The sequence below is a fragment of the Morchella sextelata genome (genome assembly GCF_020137385.1).
Source record: "Morchella sextelata strain SCLS chromosome Unknown scls_4, whole genome shotgun sequence".
Lineage (NCBI taxonomy): Eukaryota > Fungi > Ascomycota > Pezizomycetes > Pezizales > Morchellaceae > Morchella > Morchella sextelata.
The window spans coordinates 641235-660956 of record NW_025408619.1 but is presented as its reverse complement, the minus strand read 5'-3'; the positions used below and the strand labels follow the sequence as shown (position 1 = coordinate 660956).

The window sequence follows — 19722 nt, the reverse complement described above, 5'->3', positions numbered from 1 at the left end:
CCGACGCTGACGATTATCCACCAGACAGCCGATGGAGAAGAAACATCGACAGGGAAATGTGCATCAGAATGGGTAAATAGGTTGAGGGGTGTTAGCGGACTTAGGAGTTTGGGTTACGGATTTAGAAATTAAATGTTCTTGGTTGTTTTTCAGGGTCTCGGGCAGGCCCCGAGTGCATTCTGTATTATTAGTAGACTGGGTCCTCGAGACATACGCGAGGGATATAAATACGGTGTCATTCACTGACTAGCCAAAACCATCATCGGCGAAATCAGAGTCTTAACAATATAAATCGTTGATACGCGAGTTACAACTCTATCTGACTATACTATTCTTTATACTTTACTCTATCGTGACTTCGCACTCTACCTGAACTGTTACGTCGAAGACGGTCGAATACCAAACACTAACTCTAGTGAATCTTTGTTGATAACGTAGCTCGCGGGGCCCGTATCGGATCAAGAAATTCATACTCGACGTTGACTGAAGAGACCTTGGAGACTTCTACCTTTGTAGCTGTTAGCCGAACTCTGAGCTCTTCGTAGTGTACTCTTGTGGTCTGGTACGCAACCCTCACAGCCTGACATGATCCAGAAAACTCTTAGACCAGTCAATCACCCCCTTGGAGGCAAGCGACACCACTGATACCACAAACTCTTCCTCGGCCAACTGTCCGGGCTTAAAGAACCTGTCTATCGGCTGTTTCCCAAACGTGCCTCCCCCTTCAGGACGGTACTCCGGCCGTCGCGATAGTGCATCTGGCTTCCCATTTTTGGTTCCCGGGCGGTAATTAATCTTGAAGTCAAATTCCGCCAAAGACTCAGCCCACCTTGCCTGTCGTCGGTTAAGAACCTTGGTTGTTGAGAAGTATTCCAAGTTCTTGTGATCCGTGTAGACGAGGACTGTTTGGCTAGGTCCTTCGAGGTAGTGACGCCATTGCTTGAAGGCTGACACAATTCCTAGCATTTCTTTATCCCAGACGTCGTAATTGAGTTCCGCTGGGTTAGTGTAACGGGGACTATGGACTTTGGGACTATGAAGCCAAGGAATACAACCGAGGCGAAGACGTGGACGTAGGAGGTTCGTGGACTATGGACTATGGGGCCGAAGGGTACACCTAAGGCAAGAACGGGGACTGTGGACTGTGGACTATGGATGGTTGTACCTGGTCTAGTATACCGGGTAAACCCTATGACGTAGCGCGAACCAAATAGTATTCGTGACTGTACAGAGGTTGCGTAAAGAGAAAAGGAAAAGAAAGAGAAACAAGAAATCACAAAACAACGCCCCCCTTATATATCCATACCCAATCCCAATGCTGACTCATACCCTCCATAACAGAAACAGAAAGAACATAATAGAAACCCACTATACAAATCCCAACCACACTATATAACCCTTCCTCTTCGTACCCTAACACCTCGCATAACCAAACCACATGGCTGCCGTTACAGTTAAGCTTTCGGGAATAAAAGGCAACAGGGTGAGTCTTTCCGTCAATAACCTGGGATAGAATTGCGGCAATAGCAAAATCACTTGCGTCCGTTTCCACGATAGTCTGGCGATCTGGAGAGAAGTGTACCAAGATCGGCGCAGATGTAAACAGGGTTTTGAGTTTTTCGAAGGCTTCTTGGGCCGTCATAGACCAGACAAAGTTCTTAACATCACCCCTGAGACAATCGGTAATGGGTTTACAGACCCCGGAGAAATTGTGGATAAACCTTCTGTAGAAGTTGGCAAAGCCCATGAAGATCTGTACTTCCTTAACGCTGCGCGGGGCTTGCCAATTCGTAACAGACATGACCTTATCCAGTGCCATGGTGACGCCTGCTGGGGCAAGGATGTATCCGAGGAACTCGATTTCGGTGAGCTCGAAGAACGATTTCCTCGGGTTGGCGACTAGGTTGTATTCTTGTAAACTACTAAGTACTTTGCCGACCAGCTCCCTATGCTCCTCTCGAGACTTGCTATATATTAGGATATCATCAAGGTATACTGCTACACCTTGATCCAGGAATTCCCTCAGCGCATCATTCATCATGTTCTGGAAGGTTGCCGGCGCATTTGCCAGCCCAAAAGGCATGACGAGGTACTCAAAATGCCCGTACTGCGTACGGAATGCTGTCTTCCACTCGTCGCCGTCTTTGATCCTGATGAGGTTGTAACCTTCCTTCAGGTCAATCTTCGAGAAGATAACCGCGCCTGCCACTCGGTCTCGCAGCTCGTCCATAAGCGGTAGAGGATACCTGTTCTTGATGGACACACGGTTAAGTCCACGGTAGTCAACGCAACATCAGCAAACCCCCAACCTCCGCCAGACACTCTGGACGCTCGAGGCGCCCAGGGCGCTCGGAAGACAAACTGCCTCTCCAGAGAAGCAGCAGAGCGTTCCTGGCGCTCCCTGGCACATAGCATTCCGCCCTGGCGCGCACTAGGCTGCTCGCGCGCCCTGGCGCACTAGCGCTCCCAACGCGCCCCGATAGTGATACGCTTACCCCGACGGAATGCTCTCTCGCCTGACGCTATCCCGACGGAATGTCCTCTCGCCTGACGCTATCCCGACTGAACGCTCTCTCGCCTGACGCTCTCTCGCCTGATGCTCTCTCGACGGAATGTTCTCTCGCCTGAGACTACTATCTATCTCCTGGACGCTCCTGGAGCTCTCGCGACGCCTCAGGAAGCGTTTTGTCCACCCCTGAACCTCTCTGAGGACTCCTGGGCATATCGCTAATGCTTCTGGAGCACTCCCGACTGCTCCAGCGGCCCCCGACGCACCGCATTTCACCTTTCAGCGCCCTGTTTTTACCAGGCATACTACTCTTTGCTTTAGTAGGCACTGCTTTGCAGAGCATCCAAAACCATGATTCTATTACTAAATACTAACACTACAAGCGTCTTGAAATCGCCAATCGAATATAATACAGGTATATTGGTATCTCTCCAAAGCACTCGCCGCTGCTCTCCAAAGCACTCGCCGCTGCTCTCCAAAGCACTCGCCATTGCGCTCCAAAGCACTCGCCGGTGCCCTACAGATCCTCTTCCTCCTCCCCTCCCTCGCGATCCTCATCTTCATCCTCCTCGCCTTCCTCTTCCGCTTCAATGCCCCGAAGTTGAGCCTGAACCACCTCTTCCTGGCCGCCACCGTTGTCGGAGATATCCCCTGGAGCACTCGGGGGTGCTCTCCGAGCATTCTGGAATGCCGCAAGATCCGCCGCTAACGCTTCGTCGTCCTCGCTAAATCCATCTTCCGGTATCACCTCAATAGTGATACCCTTCTTCTCTCGTATCTATCAAGGTTAGCCTCCATATGCAGAAGAGTGCTCCGCCATTGTAGCACCCATCTATAGCATACCTTCTCCCGGAGGTTATCCTTGATCACCTCCAACGTTGCCTCCTGATTCTGCCTACTCCTCCCCTTCCATGTGTTGCTCATCCTGTTGAACGTTTCTACTCGTGGGCAATGTCAGCGCGCGAATCCACTATAGCTCTGGGAGCATCTGTTACTGCTCTCAAAGCACTCGCTATAGCTGTAAGGGGATCAGGGATGCTTACTGACAACACTCTCATTCTGTGACTGGAAATGGTCAGGCTGCACGTATGTTCCCGTTGACCATGCCCGAATGCCATGCCAAATTGCAGTGGATATGAAGCAAATAAATGTAGGGGTAATCCGCTCTAGGAACTCGGGGTCTTTTACCCCTCGCATCCTGACCCCATCAAAGTATTTATAGTACAATATGTCGATAATCTCTGGCGCAAGAAGCCGTAGACGGTAGGTCTAGTATCTGTTAGCAGCGTTCGCGAGTGCTCTCCAAGCATTCCGGGTGTCCGGGTGCTCTCCGACCATTGACACCCGAGTGCTCTCTGGTCATTGACACCCGAGTGCTCTCTTAGCACCCCCGGGTGCTCTCTAGGGATTGATCATACCTCGTAATGCTGCGCAGGGCTCAAGAAGCGATCATTCTTTAAAAGATACTCTACTTGAGCAGCCCTCGCCTCAGGACTCGAGAGCTTTCCAAGCCCATAGATGGTCGAATCTGCCAGGCGCCCTTTAACCTCGTGCATCAAGTGCGAACGGACTCGGGAGTGTAGACTTCTCACCTATCGTTGTCAATTACGCTTCCAGAGCACTCGTCAACGTTTCAAGGGCATTCACCTGTTTGATAACGACCTCGTCCAGATCTACCGCACATCCCACCCTGCGACTGGCAGCTGCCCACATGTTCACTACCAGTACCGAAAGCCTCGCTGCAGGTGGAAAAGGCTCATGTAGAAGAGTGTGGTCCCCGATTAGCGTGCTGCACTCCTTCTCAATCCTCTGAGCCTGCATTGAGAGAACGTTTGCACTCCTCGAGCTAGGTAACAAGGATCTCTGAGATAGGTTGCTCGCATGAATGTTAACAGTGCTCTCAAAGCGGTCGTCAGTGCTATCGGGAATACTACTAACCTCGCTTTCTGCTATAGGAGCATTTCCTTCCCTAATAGACGACGAAAGCTGTGCAATATCGTGGACTCTTGGTTGCGCTTCTGGTAAATATACCTGAGGGCTTGAGGGAATCCGGGGACTGCTCATAGAGCTCTCGCCAACGCCCTCAAAAGGCGGGGAGGAACGATAGGGGCGGTAAGTAGGTGAGGACTCCCCGTATCGAGAGCGCAATGAGGAAAGATCGATATGGCGCGTCGAAGAGCTGTAATCATGATAATAAACAGGTTCAGAAGGCCTAGACTGCGTGGGTATTGGCGGTGCTCTCTTTGATGCCGGGAGTGCTCTCTGAGATGCATTCTGGCTGGGTGCCGAAGTGGGAGCTGCTCTCCGTACTACCTTTGCACCCGGACGTGCTCCCCTCTGAATCGTTAGCGTTTTGTCCTTAACTGTTACGGCATGCCAAGCATTTACGGGAGTGATAGAAAAGGCCAGTAGATACCCCAATACCCTCTGTATGCTAATGTCAACTCTGGAACCGCACCCGTGGGGTGTGGTGCGACCAATATATGACCAAAAACACGGAGTCATAAAAAACACGTTTTCGACCCCAATAATAACCCCCGGAGTGTCAAACCGCCGGAGGGGAGTGCTTTGGTACCGGTGGATATATGAGGGACAGCTGGAAGCAATCGGATCGAAGATCGGATCACTCGGAGCGAATCGGCGCAAGCTATCAGCCGACCGAGTACCTATCGGCGGTACCTATGGGCATGAGAGGACTCTGCTATGTGGGAAAGCGATGTGGGAAGAGGCCTGAGTAGGTAGCCTTGCCGTCCAAGACCTACGAGTAGCCGACACTGACGATTATCCACCAGACGGCCGATGGAGAGGAAACATCGACAGGGAAATATGCATTAGAGTGGGTAAATAGGTTGAGGGGTTTCAGCGGGTTTAGGAGTTTGGGTTACGGACTTAGAAGTTAAATGTTCTTGGTTGTTTTTCAGGGTCTCGGGTGGGCCCCGAGTGTATTCTGTATTATTAGTAGATTGGGTCCTCGAGACATAAGCGAGGGATATAAATACTGTGTCATTCACTGAGTAGCCAAACCATCATCGGCGAAATCAGAGTCTTAACAATATAAATCGTTGATATGCGAGTTACAACTCTATCTTGACTATATTATTCTTTATACTTTACTCTATCGTGACTTCGCACTCTACCTGAACTATTACGTCGAAGACGGTCGAATACCAAACGCTAACTCTAGTGAATCTTTGTTGATAACGTAGCTCGCGGGGCCCGTATCGGATCAAGGAGATTCATACTCGACATTGACTGAAGAGACCTTGGAGACTTCTACCTTTGTAGCTGTTAGCCGAACTCTGAGCTCTGCGTAGTGTACTCTTGTGGTCTGGTACGCATCCTTCACATTAACATTAATGGGTGGGATGGAGTCGAACCTGTACCACATCCACCGACACGTCGGAGGAAGCAATAACCTCCGCTACCGCTCCGGTTGGTCTCCTCCGAGCATTGCCCAGTGCTCTGGCAGTAGTCGGCTGCACTGTACGAGGCCTCTTCCCCGTACTCTGGGATCTCTGCTGAGTGGAGGCTTGAGGTTCTTCCGACTCCTCCGGGTCATCCAGATTCTCCTCAGAGCTCTCCTCGGCGTTCTCTGGGGAGTCATCATACTCCGAGTGGCTGGTATCGGCGGTTTCCTCCACCTCTGGCACATCCTCCTGATGCTCCTGCACTTCAACGCTGTCAGTATTGCCATCGGGGAGATGGAATTCTACCCTTCTAGGGCTGCTTCTTCCAGTGGATGTGTCGGTAGAACACAGAAGCCCTTTACGTGCTATTGGGGTGGTTGTCGACTGACTACTCCGAGTGCAGGCTGGCAGTGGAGTCAATGGTCGGCAAGGTATCTCAGACTCGTCAGTCAGTAAATCTTCATGTTCTTCAGGTCGTCTTGGGAGTCGTGGGCGCTTTGGGGCAAGAGGTGCTGAACCGGACGAGCGCTTGGTGGGAGCCATTCTGATGGCTAGCAGGAATATCCTCAGTGCTCTAGGAGCACTCGCGGTATCTTTGATTAGAAATCAATTCTTGGCGAGAAAATTTGCGCCGCTAATCAAGAAGAATTTGCACGGCTAATCCTCCTACGGCAGGGATCCGCTCAACCGCATCATTTGTAATCACTCGTTTTACTGCACTTTGCACTTTCTGAAGCAATACCGAGTGCTCTGAGAGCAATCTAGGAGTTTGACTCGACTCTGAAATAAAAGCAATGCAATTACGACAAGGAATAATCTAATCTAATCTAATCTCATCTAATCTCATCTAATACGACAAAACACATCCATTGATATATGCTCGGAAGATAAAGGAAATCCAAAACATCAAATCGTACAGCACCTCCATCTCAGTAGCACTCGCGAGTGCTCAGAGAGCACTCCATACTGCTATTCAAAAACCCATCAATTCATATATGCTCGCAAGACAAAGGAAATCCAAAACATAAAATCGTACCGCACCTCCTCCATCTCAGTAGCAGTCGCGAGTGCTCAGAGAGCAATCTGTACAGCTTTTCAAAGGTTAGTAGTGAGAAATCCGCAGGAAGAGTGGTGAGAGACTATACCAAAGGAGACTAATGATGCCCACCACCATCACCACCACCACCGCCTCCACCGCCTCCAGCTGGCCCACCACCTCCACCACCACCACCACCACCGCCTCCAGAAGGTCCACCACCACCACCACCACCACCACCGCCCGGAGGTCCGCCCGGAGGAGGAGGAGGAGTAGGAGGAGGAGGAGGAGGAGGAGGAGGTCCGCCCGGAGGAGGATTACCACCACCACCACCACCACCACCGCCGCCCGGAGGAGGATTACCACCACCACCACCACCACCACCACCACCACCACCGCCCGGAGGAGGATTGCCACCACCACCACCACCACCACCACCGCCTCCAGCAGCAGCCCCGAGTGCGTCAGCAGCTCTCTTGGCTGCTATCCCGGCAGGCGTCCAGATTACTCCCTGTGCAAAGTTTGCGTCAGCAACCCCTACACCCAGAGGATACTTCCTCAGGTATTTGGGGTCTAAGTCGTCGATAGCATCCTGCTGTCTATCGCGACGTCTAACAAGAGTCTGGATTAGCCTTTGATTACTGGCATCAGTTCTGGGCAAATATACCCTCAGTCCTTTAGCATTTATGCGGTGATTTCCCTCCTCGTAATCAGAGTCCTCTGCTGGAATATCGATCGTGGTGTAATCGTCTTCCTCGATATGAGGGAATGCTCGTGTCAGCGGCGGTGTTTCAGCACCACCCAAATTAGCACCCGCGCCCGCTCTGTGGAGTACCGCCAGTATCCTCCGAGGCCTGCCAACGCTATTCTTCAACCAACCCTCGACCTCTTCCGAATCAGTGATCTGCACCTCCATCAGCCGAACAGGAGGATTGGATGCCAGTGGAACGTTATCGAGTGCTCCCCAGATACTCCTGATTGCTCTGCCGGGTGGGGTGTGCTTCAGGATCAAATTGCAGAGCTCTGGAAACGTTATCTTGGTCAGAACTCCAATGAACGAATTCTGATTTCGTCGATGGTTCCAGTCATAGATAGGGGGCGGGGCAACCCTGGAGAATGCTCCTAGAGCATCCGGGTCTACCACCGTAACCATTATGGAAGGTCTATTGAGATCTGCAGACACTGGGTCTCGTTTACGCTTCTTAGAGCGTTGGGCGGGCAGACCACCATCCTCATCATCATCGCTATCATCAGCAACTTCTTTATACTCGCGATTTCCCTGCCCCCTCGATAGCTTTTCCTTCTGCCCAACATCAGCGATGAGCCACTTCAAAGCGTCCGCGAGTGCTCTGCGGGTTGCAGAATCGGCTCCGTTCCACATAGGCAGGAAACCACTGAGAGGGCGTATGTTCAACACATGGAGGCATAGAGCATTGAACGCTGCTGCTCCGGAAACGGTTTTGTTGACCCAACCGGTGTTCTGCATCTCCGCTTTGAGGCTGTTGCGGATGTTAGTGTACAATTTAGGGAGGTTGATCAAACCTAAAGCCATCTTTGCTTTGTTTGCCTCAGTCATTCTGCCGGTGTATCGGGCTTGAGAGATTGGGGATGATGCTTCTGGAGCACTGGCGTATGCTACCTGAGCACGTGGGGGAGTTTCTGGGGCATGAGGGGGAGTTTCTGGGGCACGATCTCTGCGGCTTTGCCTCTGCTCTGCCGGTGGAGGGGAACTAGGTATTGGTAGCCGACGGCGACGTCGGGATTGAGAGCTCTGTGAAGCACTGGCGACTGCTTCTGGAGCAGGGGCACGAACTGGGAGTACGGTTCTACGGACAGGGGCCGACGGTTGTGGCGGCGAGCTGCCCAATTCTTGGGAAGTGCTGGAGACTCATTGAAGTGCTCGTCCTCTTTGGGGTTCTGGGCCTGCTGCTGGGCCTGCTGCTGTGCCTGCTGCGGAACCTTCACTGTCGGACTCGGCTTCAGATTGCACTGATTCCCACTCTTTTGGGAAGAGTCTCGAGTGCCGAGTGGGCGGTGACGAGTGCTGAGGGGGCGGTGACGAGTGCTGTCGGGAGCTTGAAACCACTCGGGGATGCTTCCGGGAAGACGACGACTGCGGCGGGGGTGTCTCTTCTATCTCTTCTGGGATAGGCTGGAGGCTTTTCTGCTCTTTGCGAGACGAGGAAGGGGAGGACTTCTCGTTCTTCTTCTGCTCCTTCTTCTTCTCCTTCTTCTCCTTCTTCTTCTCCTTCTTCTTCTCCTTCCTTTCCTTCCTTCGGCGTTTTTTGCTATCTGATTCGTCGGTGTCTGGATCGCTATCTCGCTTCTTCTGTGAGCGCTCTGGAGTGCCCTGAGGGGAGGATGAAGGCTATAGTGAATATGTGATGAGTATGGTTCTGAAAGCAATAGGATTAAGGAGGATATACCATCTTATATATGATCGCTAGGTGTGCAGCTTGAAAGCTTGAACTTGAAACGAAACTTGAAACTTCAAGTTGAAGCCTAAACTTGAAACGTGAGCTGAATGCGCTTTCAAGAGGTATCTTGAAAGCTTAGATAGCAGGGAGGGGCTTGAAGTGATAGGTAGCGCTGGAAGATGGTTAGGAAGCTCTCACGATCTGGAAGGAGGAGAAGGGTGCTCTTATACCGAATACAATCAGCTATTCCAGGGCTCATCATGCTTCCGAGAGCACCCCCTTGTGCTATACGAGCATCCTCGGGTGCTGTACGAGCATCCTCGGGTGCTGTACGAGCATCCTCGGGTGCTGTACGAGCACCCCCGGGCGCTCCCACCAGTGCCGCATATGGTGCTCCAAGCCGTGCTGAATGTTTGCTCCAATACATGATGTAGATCAATGCTCTAGGCGCACTCGAAGATTCTACTCTGGAGGTTTGATTCAATTGAATGACGTAGATGAATGCTCTAGGCGTACTCGGGAATGCTCTGACGGTAGTACCAACAGTGGTGTCGATTGGATTCCTATGTTGGGTTGGTGTTTGTGTTCTTGTTGGTGTCGGGGCTCTGTGCGCTATGAAGCTGAGTCGGAGAGTGTGTATCCTCTGAGCGCATATCCGATATTAGTATCGAATTTGGCGGTGAGAATGGTCTCTCCATGATCTGAATAGCATCCGCGAGTGCTCAGAGAGAGAGAGCGAATGCTGAGAGGGTAGAACGGAGCATCATTGGTGGCATGATTGTGGTGATTGTTGTTTCTTCTCGTTGTATGCTTGTGTTTGTGTTTGCATTATTCCGTTACAGATGTATGACGTCAAAATCAGCCTCGCTATGGTGGAGGTGCGAGCGCAAGGCTCACAATCACTTGGCGAGCGCTCTGCAGCGAGCACTCTGTAGAGCACTCTGCACAACCGCTTGGCGGCGAGAGCCTCATTGGATGACAAATCATTCGTAGAGCACTCTGCACCGCTTTCATGGATCGACTAGTGAATATACTGGGTTATGAGGAGTTGGATTAGTCAGAAGGATTCTATTTGGTTCTATTGGGTTCCGTGGGTCGTAAGCGTGTGAGTCACTTTGGATTTGTCATCGCTAGGATTTCCTTGGGTATATTAAGGGGTTTTTGCTTTCGTTTCTTGTTCTTTTCCTTTTCTTTCTTTTACTATGCAACGTCTTCTGTATCTACGCTGTCTATTGCTATACAATATTATCGTCCTCTTCTTTACTCAAGAAGACCACCGCCTCGCTTCCCCTTGTCTCGTTGACCCTTACCGACGCTAGAGTCCCTTAGAACCCCTATTGCGAGTTCCTATACCGTCCCCTACTACACTCTTCGTACCCTGCGGAATACTCGCTACTCGCCCCCTTGAGAACCGCCTGCAGGAAAGAGCCTCCGCCTTGGCAGACTGCAAATTCTCGAGTCCAATGAAATCGTCTTGCCGTTTTTGCAGCAAGAGGTACAGCTCCTCCGCGAATTTTGACAGACATCTTCGAACGATCCATCCTTTGGAAGCAGATGAATGGCTGGGAAATCAATATTCACTGCTGGAGCACGATCAACCTGCAGAGACCCCCGACAACACTGACGAGAGCCCAGAGAGCATTCCCGATTACTATTCAGACACGCATTACGATTCAGAGTCGGACATTTTCGACCAAGATTCGGGTAACAATTCGGACCTCGAATCCGAATCATATTTCGTGATGGAAGAGGCAGATGGCGATTCAAATGGGCATAGTAGGGCATCTACGACAGTTTACGAGGGTGCTGGGGAGCCATTTTACCGCTCCGAGGACTACGACGAGTGCTCACAGAGCCTTCTCCAATACCCATGGCACCCATTCCGGTCAGCATACGAGTTCAGAATAGCACGCTATTTCACACTGTCCAAAGCCTCACAGGGGAACATCGACAGCTTCTTTCTACACGCTCCGCCGAGTAGTGGCGAGTGCTCCTACAGCACTGGGCGGGGTTTTATCAAGAGGTTGGAGGAAATGAACGATATACTGGGAAAGGCGAGCTGGAATCATTCGGAGGTGGATATTGGGGGGGAGAAGATCTCTTACTACCACCGGGATCCAATGGTAGTCGTCCGATATCTTCTAGGGCAACGTGCCTTCCGGGAGTCATTGGTGTATTCGCCCGTGGTGGAGCATAATGAATTCGGCGAGCGAATGTACGGGGAAATGCATACAGGAGATTGGTGGTGGGAGATACAGGTCCGTAAACTTCACCCTGTCAACTTGAGGTGCTCTATGAGCAGTCGATGATGCTACAGGAGCAGTCGCTAATGTCTTCTCGACAGAATACGTTACCGGAGGGGTCCACTGTCGTACCAATTATCTGCGCGTCGGATGGCACACATCTGACAAATTTCAGCGGGGACAAGAAAGCCTGGCCAATCTATCTTACCATCGGGAACATCAAGTTGTCGGTGCGCAACAAGCCCACAGGGCATTCATTCATTCTCCTAGGGCTGCTACCAGTGCCACCGAAGCTCGGAAAGAATACAACACTCGCTAATTCCGTTTTAAGACGTCAGAGTCAAATGGCACTGCATCGTGCCCTTGGGGAGATCTTTCAAAGCATTCGCGAGTGCTCTCAGGAGGGCGAGCTAATCAAATGCGCCGACGGCTATGAATGACTATGCTTTCCGGTGCTCTCGGGCTGGATCGCCGATCAACCCGAGCATTCAAACTTGCAAAACATTAGCACTAGTGCTTGCCCGAGATGCGAGGTGGAGTTTCACAATCTTGGGAGCACTCGTCGAAGCTCTATGCGCAATCATGAGGACTACAGGGAGAGGGTACAGCTATTTGGCGAGAAGCCGGGCAATCTAGAACCGGTAGAATACCTTGTTGGGAGATCCGTCAAAACACTCTTCAATGCTTTCTGGGGTATGCCGAGGGTTAATCCGTACGATCTCAATAAACCGGACATACTGCACAATATTTACCTGGGGATGTTGAAGCACATGATGGAGTGGATTCAGGGTTTCTTGAAGAAGCATCATCGATTGGAGGAATTCGACAAAGCTTGGGCTTCGATTGCGCCTTACCCTGGACTAGCAGTACCAAACAAGGCATATCGTTCTACCACCCAATGGCAAGGGAAAGAGATGCGGAATCTGGGGCGGGTCGTTCTAGGAGCACTCGCGGCTGCTCTGAGAAACCCGGGAGTGGCTGTCAGGAGCGACTTCGCAAAAGCTTTGAAATGCGTTCGAAGCCTAATAGACTTCCACTTAATGGCGCAATATGGGACTCATACAACGAGCACACTGGACTATATGGAGAGCTATCTCGAGGATTTCCATAAACACAAGGATATCTTTTTAGAATTCAGGGGTACAAGAAGACGTTAAAGGATGCGAGAGATCGAACGAAAGCAATTAGTGGCTCCCAGAGCACCCAGCGAGGCTTGGAGAAGATTCGGGAGATTCGGGAAAGATCGCACTTCAACTTCATCAAATTGCACGTCTTAATGCACTACCGGGAGCACGTTGAGCGCTTTGGTAGCATTCCTCAATACTCCACGGACGTCAGCGAGCTTGCCCATGTACGGCAGGTAAAAGAAGCTTACAGAGCGTCCAACAAGGTTGATGCTACGACGCAGATACTGGACTATGGAGGGAGGCGATTGGCGTTAGAGATTCGAATTCTGAATCTGAAAGACATCGTCGGAGGTTCTGAGAGCACTGACGACATCCTCTGGAGCCATCGGGATAACCTCAAGGAGTTGCTCGACATTTTCAAGATCGAGGACCGCAAGAAAACGCCAAATGAACGCTCAATAGTAGAAAGCGGACTGCCCCTGAAGCGTCTTTGCAACCCCTCCGCGAAATCGGAAAGACTTTTCAACGTGGCAGACGGACTGCAAATGAGCCATCTCACGCTATATCGCCTGATAAAGGAGTATGCCGAGGATGCGGGATGCTCTCAGAGCTTTGCCGGAAGCTCTGAGAGCATGTTGGAGCTATAACGTGGGTCTATGGACGATGGACTATAGTGCCAAGGAATACAACCGAGGCAAGAACGTAGTAGAAGATATTCGTAACTATGGACTATGAGGTGGTTCAATCCTGATCCGAGATCCAAGACGAGCCCTATGACGTAGCGTAGAACAAAAGTAATATTCGTGGAATAAATACAGAGGTTGCGTAAAGAAGAAAAGGAAAGAAAGAAAACAAACAAAAGCACGAAACAACGCCCCCTTATATATCCAACCATAGTCCAATGATGACTAATACTTCCGCATAACAGAAACTAAAAGAACATAACAGAAATCCTCATTACAAATCCTAATCCCGCTACACAATCCCTCCTCTTCTCGTTCCAACTTATCACCTAGCAGAAATACATAGTTGCCGTTACAGGAGCGCTGGGTGGAGGTTTTCACATGCTTGCAGGTTCCGATACCAATCTTCCAAAGGCCTGACGTATACGAGGTTCACAACATCAGGTGTACGGGAACAGCATCTTTTAGGAAGGGGAAAATAAGAAAGGATTGGGCATGGGTATCGGTAGGTTCCTCAGAGCAGTGGGGAGTGTTTCGGGGACGCTTACCAGGACGTGTGGAGGCTCTGTTCAAGGTGCGGGATAGCACAGGGCGCGCACATGGACTATGTGTAGTTGAGCTGCTTGAGGCGAAGGATCGTGGTATCGCTGATAGCTCACATGGGCTGCTGAAGGTCTGTAGGAGGAGGAGGAAGAGGATGTGGGTCGTGAATATTCGGAGTATATTAGGAATGGCCCATTTGTTCGAGGTGGATGCTGGCAATTGGCTGGTAAATACTAGGAAAGATTTGCGTACGTGGAATGAATTCAGTTGAATGCTGTAAAGCATTCCCGAGTGCTATGCAGTGATGTGAGAGGATCACCGAGTGCTATGCAGTGATGTGAGAGGCTTACCGGGTGCTATCCAGTGAGAGCATTACCGAGTGCTATCCAGTGATGTGAGAGGATTACCGAGTGCTATGCAGTGATATGCGAGGATTACCGAGTGCTATCTAGTGATGTGAGAGGATTACCGAGTGCTATCCAGTGATATGAGAGGAATACCGAGTGCTATCCAGTGATATGAGAGGAATACCGGGTGCTATTCAGTGAATGCTCTGAGGGCAGTGGCGAGTGCTCTACGAGTGGAATGTTAGACCCAATAGGACCGTCGAATTCAAAATTCGTGTCGTTCTGCTAGTACGCATGCGGATTGGAAGAGGGAGGTGAGTATCGGCCGCTCAGTATCTGAGTCTGACTATCCAGCAAGCCAGCTCCAGGAGGGCACGGTAGGCAGGCATTGGTCTTCCAACCAGTAAAGTCATCCTGCACCTTTTTCCAGTCCATGTTTGCTGCTTATGCATGGACATTGAGCTTCTCAGACGAGCCGTACCATGGCCCCAACCTCAAGGCTTATGCCTTTCACGAATCGACAGATACATACACGTTCGTCAAAGGTTTGGTAGCCATCTCCAGTATACACGACAGTGCTCGTATCAGTATTCCGCGACTGACCGTTCAGCGGCGTGAAGAATACCCACGTGAGATATCGTTTGAGGAACCGGCGATGCCTACCTTGCCTTTGAAGAAAGCGTATCGATTCATATGGGTCTAAGTGGGGGGTGTCCCACCTTGAATAGTATTATTAAAGATGTTTCCGCAGCTCTACGAGCATTGGTCAGTGCTATGGAAGCATTCGTGGTGCTCTCCGGACGTGAGCAATATCTCTTGGCAGTGCCTGGAAAAACTCATTGACGAAGAGTGTCTTGGCGTGGGCGATATGCTCTGGTGGTGCGTGGCGAGCAGCTCGTTGAGAATGCTCTCCTGGCGCAGATAGTACTGACGAGTGCTCTCTAGGCGTGAGCGATATGCTCTGGCAGCGCCTGGCGAGCAGCTCGTAGTGATTTGATCTCCTGGCGCAGATATTACTGACGAGTGCTGTCAGGGCGCTGACGCTGTCTCCTGGCGGGCCCCGACACGTCCGTGATTCGTTGCCAGTCCCTGGGCTGAAACTCATTAGTTGATCGTTCTCCAGACGCAGGAGGCATACCCAGGCATGTCATGGTGGAGAGAGCATCGCCGGGTGCTCTCAGGACGAGCACCATATCGCCTGGAGGTGCATGACGCGTGAAAGTGCACGACGAGCCTAGAGAAGCTTGCGGAGAGAGCATTGCTGGGTGCTCTATGGATGTAGGTGATATCGCTCAGAGTACTCTGTAGACAGTAGCATTAGCGAGTGCAAAGAAGCTCATTAGGGAGTGCGAATATGCTGCTCTGACAGCGGACTGCTTGGAGCGAGTGCTCTGCTTGGATCGAGTGCTCTGCTGGAGCGAGTGCTCGAGTTGCAGTCGTGAAAAGCTCTCTTCTCTGACGTGGTCAGATGATTGGCACTGCGCTCTGGCGGAGTGTATAGACGATTATGCGCCCTGGTGCTGCCAGACAGAGAACATACTGCTCTGGGGGCGTCGGGCGCGGATGCTAGCATCGCCTGGCGCGAGCACCCTGCTGTGGCGACGCCTGGCGCGAGCACCCTGCTGTGGCGATGGCTGGCGTGAGAACCCTGCCCTGGCGACGCCTGGCGCGAGCGCTCAACCCTGGCGACGCGTGACACGAGCACTCTGCCCTGGCAGCGCCTGGCGTGCCTGGTGCCCAGGGCGTAGGCGCTGCGCCCTGAGGAATAGCAGAGTTTGCTGATGAAAGTCGCAGACTACCGTCCTTCTTCTTCACAAATAGGATTGGGCTCCTGCTGGTGATTTGCTCGGCCTAATCTTTCCCAATCACAACATTTTGTCCAGGTACTCCCGAAGCACCTTCAGCTCGACTTCGGATAGGGAGTAGACGGGTCCCCATGGCGGCTGCTTCCCTGGTTCGAGGTCTATCGTATGGTCGTGAGATCGATGCGGTGGTAGATTATCTGCTTCCGATGGTAGGAAGACTTTAAGGAACTTGTGGAGCCAAGAGGGAAGAGTTTCGCGGAGGTTAACCGATTCATCTTCCAATAGACAGATGCTACCGATGAATTGTGCCTCCGGATCGTCTAATACGCCCTCGTCCATCTCTATTTGAAGTTCCTTGTCAGTGAAGCATCGACTCTTGCAGTTTTCACCATCGTAGGAAACTTCCCCATTTGCCCCTATAACCGGTTTGTGTTCTTTCAACCACCAGTTCGGTAGTATCGCATCGATGCCAAGTGGGAGAGGGGCGATTTCGAATGATAACTGTGTCTGATGCCCCCTTGACATTATAGTTAATGGTTGTGTAAAGGCGTGTCCCGTGCCCTTCATAACTTCTCCCGTAAATCCAAATACTCGGGCCGGGACGTCTCGTTTCACCTTCGGGACCTCAAAACTATCAACAAAAACAGCAGACAAAACAGGACCAGTTGCACCAGTATCCAACAACACCTTACAAGGTAAATATTTTTCCGCAAAACAAAGGAACTGATTAACGATAGGTCGAGGACCGTGAATGGGTTCCTCCAAAATTTTCTGTTTTTTCTCCGGTTGGGACGCTCTCCCTTCCTGCCTTTTTCTTTTCATATTTTTTTTGTTGTTTTCCATCAGTGATAACATAGCAATCTGGGGATACTCCTGACCTGACTCATCAGAGTCCCCTATGGAAATCCATATCGAAATCCATCTCAGATTCCGATCCGCGTTCTCGCACAAACGCTTGCCCACTGGTGTATTCCGCAGCAGCCGTAGCAGCCGGCTTTCTAGCACGATGCCTCATACGCTTTCTCTGAGGTTGGGGTTCCGGTGGTTCCATATCGTGGTCGCCATCGTCATCCCGGTTACGCTTTTGGGAGAGAGAGGAGATAGATGCACTGCTGTTAGCATCCGAACGACACCATTTCCAAAGATGACCCTTTCGGCCACATCGCACGCAGACACCATCGGTCTTTCGCTGGTCCCGGACTGGCTGTGGAACTCCTTTGATGGCTTCGTGGTAGTCGTGCAATATTGGGTTATTTCCTGACTTGTTCTTGCTGGTGCTCTTCTTATCTTGCCCTTTTTCCTTCTCCTCACCTTGAGCCCTCCCCTTAATTTTAAACCCCTTGTCTTTCTGCCGCGAGTTCCCACCATTATTCGACTCCTTTCCTCTCGACACCACTTTCCCCAACATCTTCATTTGCTCTTGATAAGCCTGGTGAGCCTTGCCGGCTCGTTCCAACTGTTGGATATACTCGGAGTCGTCATCGGTTGGATCGAAGCGTGAGTGGCGTTCTCGGATTTCATTTGGTAGCCCTTGGAGCAAGGCAGCGTGGTAGGATGCCCCTTTCATCTCAGCATGTTGGTTCATTATCTCCATCCTCGTCAGGTAGTCGCCAATGTTAGCCGAGTACTTGAACTGCTGCATCTTCATCGCGTTTTCCATAGCTTCCTGAGTGCTTAGGAAACGTTTCCTGACTTCCTGACGGAACCGAATCCAAGTGGCGTTGTCTGCACCGGCCAGGCCCAACATTTTGGTTTCGATGTATTCTATAAACCATTCCTTCGCCAACCCATACGTATACGTTCCAGCGAACAGTACCTTGTTCCTGTCCGTTCGGAACTTCTTTGGCTTCTGCTCGAAATAGATCTCGCACTCCATGAGCCAATGCCGCAGGTTATGCTTTCTGGCATTATCGAACTCAAAGGGTATTTTGGCGAGCGAATCTACCATGTCCTCGTCCTCAGGTGGCGCTGAATTCCGGTTCCCACCTCGGTTCATTCTCCAGTTCTTCCTACCATGCGACCATTCACTGTTATCGTCTTCATCGTCGTCGGAAGGTTCTGGGTCTCCCCCAAGGTTTCCTCTTGGTGGGTTTCGGGGAGGTTGATTTCCACCATTCCCTCCTACTGGAGCAGCTCCTACCGGTCGCCTGCCACTATTTCCCTGCACTGGGCCGGCGTCCTCCGGTTGCTTACCTCCATTTCCTCCTACTGGTCGCTTGCCGTTCCCTGATGTTTGGGGGCCAGCATTTTCGGGGTTCTTGCCATTGCAAACAGGAACCGTTTGGGGTGCGGTAGGATCTACGGGAGCACTAACGATGGAAGGTGCTACTGACAAATGTTGTCGTAGTCGTTCCTCCATCTCGGCTATCCGTTGGTTTCTTGCTTCATCGGACTGCTTGAATTGCGCAAACAGCTCCCGTTGTTCCCTTTTTTCCTGCTCCCGCTCTTCCCTCACTATCCTCAGTTGTCGCTCCGCCTCCAACAGCTGGTTCTGGGTATTCTGATGATTTCGTTCCAGAACCTCGTGGTCGGCGGCTCATGCGGCTTCTTGTACTTGTCGAACATTTGCGACGAGCTCGAAGAGCGATTCGAGGTGTTGCTTTGTTGCAATGGCTTCTGATCGTACTTTCTTATCCAGGACTTGCCCGCCCCCTTGCACTTGTTCCTGGAGGTTTTGTAGCTGCTGCCACATTGCCTTTCCTGCCATACCAAGATAACTCATTTGTGCCTCATGGGTATCCAAAAACTCCTGCATATGCCTCGTGAACTGGGCTTGAGTAGAGCGTTTACTCGATTGCCTAGTGTGTGTAGAGGGTCCTCCCTGGAGTAGGGGATCTGGGCTAGCAGCCCTCGATATTACCATAGAATCTTCCCCGGCCTCCTCAGTTACGGCCGAGGTATCTATGAAATAATTATCCCTTCGGGTAGTCATTGTAATGGGGGATAATGATGATAGTTCTTCTTTTTGAGGTGACTTCGTTACTCCAAGTGAACTTGTGAGTAACAATATACTGTGAGGGATGCGTACCAGACCACAAGAGTACACTACGCAGAGCTCAGAGTTCGGCTAACAGCTACAAAGGTAGAAGTCTCCAAGGTCTCTTCAGTCAACGTCGAGTATGAATCTCCCTGATCCGATACGGGCCCCGCGAGCTACGTTATCAACAAAGATTCACTAGAGTTAGCGTATGATGCTTCGACCGTCTTCGACGTAATAGTTCAGGTAGAGTTCGAAGTCACGATAGAATAAAGTATTCCAAAAGTATAGTCAAATAAAGTTGTAACTCGCGTATCAACGATTTATATTGTTAAGACTCTGATTTCGCCGATAATGATTTGGCTAGTCAGTAAATGACACAGTATTTATATCCCTCGCTTATGTCTCGAGGACCCAGTCTACTAATAATACAGAATACACTCGGGGCCTACCCGAGACCCTGAAAAACAACCAAGAACATTTAACTCCTAAGTCCGTAACCCAAACTCCTAAACCCGCTGAAACCCCTCAACCTATTTACCCACTCTAATGCACGTTTCCCTGTCGATGTTTCCTCTCCATTGGCCGTCTGGTGGATAATCGTCAGCGTCGGCTACTCGTAGGTCTC

General features: G+C 51.0%; 4 protein-coding genes across 4 annotated transcripts; all 4 read right to left on the bottom strand.

The window, feature by feature from the left end:
- Positions 1-3352: 3352 nt before the first annotated feature.
- Positions 3353-6459, bottom strand: H6S33_010082 (uncharacterized protein; the record flags this gene model as incomplete). The annotated part of the gene is made up of 5 exons (XM_044841428.1): positions 3353-3447; positions 3553-3778; positions 3928-4101; positions 4157-4846; positions 5887-6459. Coding segments are annotated over 5 exons (1758 nt in total), but the record flags the coding sequence as incomplete, so codon positions are not given.
- A 611-nt stretch (positions 6460-7070) lies between these two features.
- On the bottom strand, positions 7071-9796 carry H6S33_010081 (uncharacterized protein; the record flags this gene model as incomplete). Its single annotated transcript, XM_044841427.1, has 4 exons — positions 7071-8839; positions 8912-9320; positions 9379-9454; positions 9600-9796. The coding sequence occupies 4 exons, from the start codon at positions 9794-9796 to the stop codon at positions 7071-7073; spliced, it is 2451 nt and encodes an 816-aa protein (XP_044697224.1).
- Positions 9797-15878: 6082 nt separating this feature from the next.
- Positions 15879-16939, bottom strand: H6S33_010080 (uncharacterized protein; the record flags this gene model as incomplete). The annotated part of the gene is made up of 2 exons (XM_044841426.1): positions 15879-16163; positions 16211-16939. The coding sequence occupies 2 exons, from the start codon at positions 16937-16939 to the stop codon at positions 15879-15881; spliced, it is 1014 nt and encodes a 337-aa protein (XP_044697223.1).
- Positions 16940-17080: 141 nt separating this feature from the next.
- H6S33_010079 (uncharacterized protein) lies at positions 17081-18617 on the bottom strand (the record flags this gene model as incomplete). Its single annotated transcript, XM_044841425.1, has 1 exon — positions 17081-18617. A coding segment is annotated over one exon (1537 nt), but the record flags the coding sequence as incomplete, so codon positions are not given.
- Between the last annotated feature and the right edge of the window lie 1105 nt (positions 18618-19722).